The sequence below is a fragment of the Convolutriloba macropyga genome, chromosome 6, assembly GCF_964194025.1.
Source record: "Convolutriloba macropyga chromosome 6, txConMacr16.3, whole genome shotgun sequence".
Lineage (NCBI taxonomy): Eukaryota > Metazoa > Xenacoelomorpha > Acoela > Convolutidae > Convolutriloba > Convolutriloba macropyga.
This window is the reverse complement of record NC_134473.1, coordinates 8,166,923-8,175,203: the sequence shown is the minus strand read 5'-3', so window position 1 is coordinate 8,175,203 and position 8,281 is coordinate 8,166,923. Positions and strand designations below refer to the sequence as shown.

Here is an 8,281-nt window from a genome sequence, read left to right as displayed (position 1 = left end):
CAATACGCCCCTCCCAGTACGCCATACGCCCCCCCCCCCCCCCCCCACCAGTAACAGGGCACAGAGCACGTGCCAATACATATTAATTAAGTATGTAAAAAATGGAAAAAAAATGGCACGTGAGTGAAAATATTATGCATCCACTAAGCGGGGGGGGGGGGACAAAGGGCAAATATCCAGGGCACAACTTACTTGCAAAATCTAGGTAAATTTTCCTGCTTTTTATAATCAGTCTATCAGCAAGTCTTTTAGAGTTCGGTTGAAGAAATGAAAAAATTCGTCTTAAATGAAACTATTTTAAACAGCTGATAATCTCTTCTTTCCAGAATGCTTAATATCAACATATAATTTATGACCGAAATGAGGGTCACGAAAAACTCGCATCAAAATTAATTCGAAAAGCCAGAAACTCATTTGAACCATATTGAAAGGGTCAAGGCGAAGGGGTTTGGAATAGAAGGAAAATTATTTCCCTGTTTGGTCTCCGAGCCAAGAATTGTTGTCGTCGTCTTTTCTTCTGGAAATGGCGTTGGCAAGACTGCTGGTAAGCTCTAGCTCGGCGAGTTTGAGCACCTAAAGAAAAGAAAATTTGGATATTTTCCGTTTGTGCCACAAACACACACACACAAACACATACACACACAAACACACACAAACACGCACACACGCACACAAACGCACGCACACACACACAAATACACACACACACAGACATACACGCACATACATACACATAAACACATACACACACACATACACAAACACATACACACACAAACACATACACAAACACACACAAACACACATACACACAGACACACACACACACACAAACAAACACACACATACACAAACACATACAAACATATACACAAACACATACAAACACTTAAACAAACACATACACACACAAACACATGCAAACGCACAAACACACACATACACACACACAAACACACACACACACACACACTCACACAGATATACATACACATAAACACACACACACACGCACATACATACACATAAACACATACAAACACACACAAATACACACACACAAACACATACACACACAAACACACACAAACACACACAAACACACACACACAAACACACACATACACAAACACAGACACACAAATACACAAACACATACACATAAAAACACACACAAACACACACACACACACACACACACACACACACACACACACACGCACACACACAAACACACACACACACATACACAAACACTTACACACAAACACATACACATACATACACAAACACATACACTCAAATACACAAAAACATACACATACAAACGCACACAAACACACACACACACACACACAAACACACACACACAAACACACACACACATACACATACGGACATACACGCACGTACCTACACATAAACACATTCATACACACACATACACACACACAAACACACACATACACAAACACATACACACAAATACACAAACACATACACATACAAACACACACAAACACACACAAACACTTACAAACACACAAATACACACACACAAGCACACACATACACAAACACATACGCGCATACACAAACACCTACACACACAAACATACACACACAAACACCCACACAAACAAACACACACACGAACACACACACAAACAAACACACACACAAACACAAACCTACACAAACACTCATACACACACACAAACACACACATACACAAGCACACAAACACACCCACAGACAAACACATACACATACCAACACACACACACTTACAAACACACACACACACAAACACACACAAACTCAAGCATACACAGACACAAACACACACACACCCACACACACACACACTTGCACACACAAACACACACACACACAAACACACACACACAAACACACACACCCACAGACGAACACATACACACACCAACACACACACACACTTACAAACACACACACACACACAAACACACACAAACTCAAGCACACACACACAAAAACATATACACAAACCACAAACACACACAAAACCACACACACATAAACACACACAAAACACACACACAAACACACACACAAAAAAAACGCACATACACACACACCCACAAAAACACATACAAACACAAACACATACACCAACACCCACACACACATATACACACACAAACATACACACAAACACACACACACACAAACATACACACACACGCCCACAAACACATACACACAAACACATACACATACACAAACACACACAGAAAAACACATACACACGCAAACACATGCACAAATACCCACACATACACACACACATTTAAACACAAACACACACATAAACACACACACAAACATACACACACACACCAACACTAACACACACAAACACACACACACAAACATGCACACACGCACACACACACACAAACACACAAACACACACACAAACACACACACACAAACAGATACACACACAAACACATACAAACACACCCACACACACGCACACATACAAACACAAACACACAAAACACAAACACACACACACAAACACACAAACACGCCCTTACACACACAAACACTCACACAAACACACACACACACAAACACATACACACACAAACACACACACACCCACACACACACATACACACACAAACACACACACAATTTCACACACACACAAACAAACATACACACACGCACACACACACACATACACACACAAACACATACACACACAAACACATTCACTTACAACCACGCACACACATACACACACACAAACACAGACACAAACACACACACAAACAAACACATACACATACACAAAAACAATTTCAAACACACACACAAACACACACACACACTTATACACAAACTTACACACACACGAACCTACGCACACACAAACACATACACACACAAACACATACACACACACACCCACATACACGCACATACACACACACAAACTCACACACACAAACATACACACACACGCACTCACACACATACACGCAAACACAAAAACCAAAACACACACAAACACATACACACACGAACACATACACACACGCACAAACACAAACACACAAATACACACATAAACACACACACACATACACACACACGCACACACACACCTAAACACATACACACACAAACACACACACACACCCACACAAACACACACAAACTCAAGCATACACAGACACAAACACACACACACCCACACACACACACACTTGCACACACAAACACACACACACACAAACACACACACACAAACACACACACCCACAGACGAACACATACACACACCAACACACACACACTTACAAACACACACACACACACAAACACACACAAACTCAAGCACACACACACAAAAATATATACACAAACCACAAACACACACAAAACCACACACACATAAACACACACAAAACACACACACAAACACACACACAAAAAAAACGCACATACACACACACCCACAAAAACACATACAAACACAAACACATACACCAACACCCACACACACATATACACACACAAACATACACACAAACACACACACACAAACATACACACACACGCCCACAAAGACATACACACAAACACATACACATACACAAACACACACAGAAAAACACATACACACGCAAACACATGCACAAATACCCACACATACACACACACATTTAAACACAAACACACACATAAACACACACACAAACATACACACACACACCAACACTAACACACACAAACACACACACACAAACATGCACACACGCACACACACACACAAACACACAAACACACACACAAACACACACACACAAACAGATACACACACAAACACATACAAACACACCCACACACACGCACACATACAAACACAAACACACAAAACACAAACACACACACACAAACACACAAACACGCCCTTACACACACAAACACTCACACAAACACACACACACACAAACACATACACACACAAACACACACACACCCACACACACACATACACACACAAACACACACACAATTTCACACACACACAAACAAACATACACACACGCACACACACACACATACACACACAAACACATACACACACAAACACAATCACTTACAACCACGCACACACATACACACACACAAACACAGACACAAACACACACACACACAAACACACAAACACAACCATCAACACACATGCACACCCACAAACACACACACACACAAACACATACACAAACAAACACATACACATACACAAAAACAATTTCAAACACACACACAAACACACACACACACTTATACACAAACTTACACACACACGAACCTACGCACACACAAACACATACACACACAAACACATACACACACACACCCACATACACGCACATACACACACACAAACTCACACACACAAACATACACACACACGCACTCACACACATACACGCAAACACAAAAACCAAAACACACACAAACACATACACACACGAACACATACACACACGCACAAACACAAACACACAAATACACACATAAACACACACACACATACACACACACGCACACACACACCTAAACACATACACACACAAACACACACACACACCCACACACACACACAAACACACACACAAACACAAACACACAAACACACACATACACAAACACATACACACAAATACACAAACACATACACATGCAAACACACACAAACACACACAAACACTTACAAACACACACACAAACACACACACACAAGCACACACACATACACAAACACATACACGCATTCACAAACACACACACAAACACACGCAAGCACACACGCACGAACAAACACACACACACACACAAACACACACATAAACAAACACACATACACAATCACATACACAAACACATACACACAAATACACAAACACAAACACATACAAACACACACAAACACACACAAACACTTACAAACACACACACAAACACACACACACACACAAGCACACACACATACACGCATTCACAAACACACACACACACAAACACACGCAAACACACACGCACAAACAAACGCCTACACACACACATACACACACAAACACCCACACAAACACACACACACAAACACACACACAAACAACTACACACACAAACACAAACATACACAAACTTACATACACACACACAAACACACACATACACAAACACACACACACCCACAGACAAACACATACACACACAGACACACGCACACTTACAAACACACACACACAAACACACACAAACTCAAGCATACACACTGTCAAACACACACACACGCACACACACACACACACTTGCACACACAAACAAACACACACAAACACACACACACAAACACACACGCCCACAGACAAACACATACACACACCAACACACACACTTACAAACACACACACACACAAACACACACAAACTCAAGCATACACACACACAAACACACACACAAACCACAAACACACACAAAACCACACACACACACATATACACACACAAAACACACACACAAAAAAACGCACACACACACACACACACACCCACAAAAACACATACACACAAACTTATACACCAACACCCACACACACACACATACACACACAAACGTACACACAAACATACACACACAAACATACACACACATGCCCACACACACATACACACAAACACATACACATACACAAACACACACACAGACAAACACATACACACGCAAACACATGCACCTATACCCACACACACACACACACATTTAAACACAAACACACACATAAACACACACACGCACAAACACACACACAAACACACAAACACACACACAAACACACACACACAAACAGATACACACACACACATACACACACACCCACACACACACTCATATACACACAAACACACACACACACACAAACACACACACACAGACACACACACACACGTCCTTACACACACACAAACACACACACACAAACACATACACACACAAACAGACACACACCCACACACACACACATACACACACAAACACACACAAAATTACACACACACAAACAAACATACACACACACGCACACACACACACACATACACACAAACACATACACACACACGTCCTTACACACACACAAACACAGACACAAACACACACACACAAACACACAAACACAACCATACACACACATGCACAGACACACAAACACACACACACACAAACACATACACAAACAAACACATACACATACACAAAAACAAACTCAAACACACACAAAAACACACACACATACACAAACTTACACACACACGAACCTACGCACACACAAACACATATACACACAAACACATACCCACACACCCACATACACGCACATAAACACACACAAACTCACACACACAAACATACACACACACGCACACACACACACACACACACAAACACATACACACACGAACACATACACACACACGCACACACACAAACACACACATACACACATAAACACACACACAAACACACACACATACACACACACGCACACACACAAACACACACACAAACACACACACAAACACACACACAAAGATACACACACATGCACACACACACAAACACACACACAAACACACACACACACAAACACACACACACAAACACACACACAAACCACAAACACACACAAAACCACGCATACACATATACACACACAAAACACAAACACAAAAAAACGCACACGCACACACCCACAAAAAAACATACACACAAACACATACACCAACACCCACACACACACACACATACACACACAAACATACACACAAACACACACACACAAACATACACACACACGCCCACATACACATACACACAAACACATACACATACACAAACACACACACAGACACATACACACACCAACACACACACTTACAAACACACACACACAAACACACACACAAACTCAAGCACACATTCACACAAACACACACACAAACCACAAGCACACACAAAACCACACACACACATATACACACACAAAACACACACAAACAAAAACGCACACACACACACCCACAAAAACACATACACACAATAACATACACCAACACCCACACACACACATACACACACAAACATACACACACAAAACACACAGACAAAAAAACGCACACACACACACCCACAAAAACACATACACACAAACACATACACCAACACCCACACACACACATACACACACAAACACACACACACACACACAAAAACACATACACACAAAGACATACACCAAAACCCACACACACACACATACACACACAAACATACACACAAACACACACACACACAAACATACACACACACGCCCACACACACATACACACAAACACATACAAATACACAAACACACACACAGACAAACACAAACACACGCAAATACATGCACCTATACCCACACACACACACATTTAAACACAAACACACACATAAACACACACACACAAACATACACACACACCAACACTAACACACACATACACACACACAAACATACACACACACGCACACACACACACACACAAACACACAAACACACACACAAACACACACACACACAAACATACACACACACGCCCACACACACACATACACACAAACACATACACATACACAAACACACACACAGACAAACACATACACACGCAAACACATGCACCTATACCCCCACACACACACACATTTAAACACAAACACACACATAAACACACACACACACAAACATACACACACACCAACACTAACACACACAAACACACTCACAAACATACACACACAAGCACACACACACACACACACAAACACACAAACACAAACACATACACACGCAAATACATGCACCTATACCCACACACACACACATTTAAACACAAACACACACATAAACACACACACACAAACATACACACACACCAACACTAACACACACAAACACACACACAAACATACACACACGCACACACACACACACAAACACACAAACACACACACAAACATACACACACACGCCCACACACACATACACACAAACACATACACATACACAAACACACACACACACACACAAACACATACACACACAAACAGACACACACCCACACACACACAAACACACACACAATTACACACACACAAACAAACATACACACA

The 8,281-nt window shown here is 41.3% G+C and overlaps 1 protein-coding gene across 1 annotated transcript in view; it reads right to left on the bottom strand.

Moving 5' to 3' along the window:
* Positions 1-433: 433 nt before the first annotated feature.
* LOC142340664 (uncharacterized) overlaps positions 434-8,281 on the bottom strand; it is a 16,783-nt gene continuing 8,935 nt past the window's right edge. Inside the window, exon 3 of the mRNA XM_075391355.1 lies at positions 434-573. Within this exon, the coding sequence (XP_075247470.1) occupies positions 434-573 (140 nt within the window). The remainder of the gene's footprint in view (positions 574-8,281) is intronic.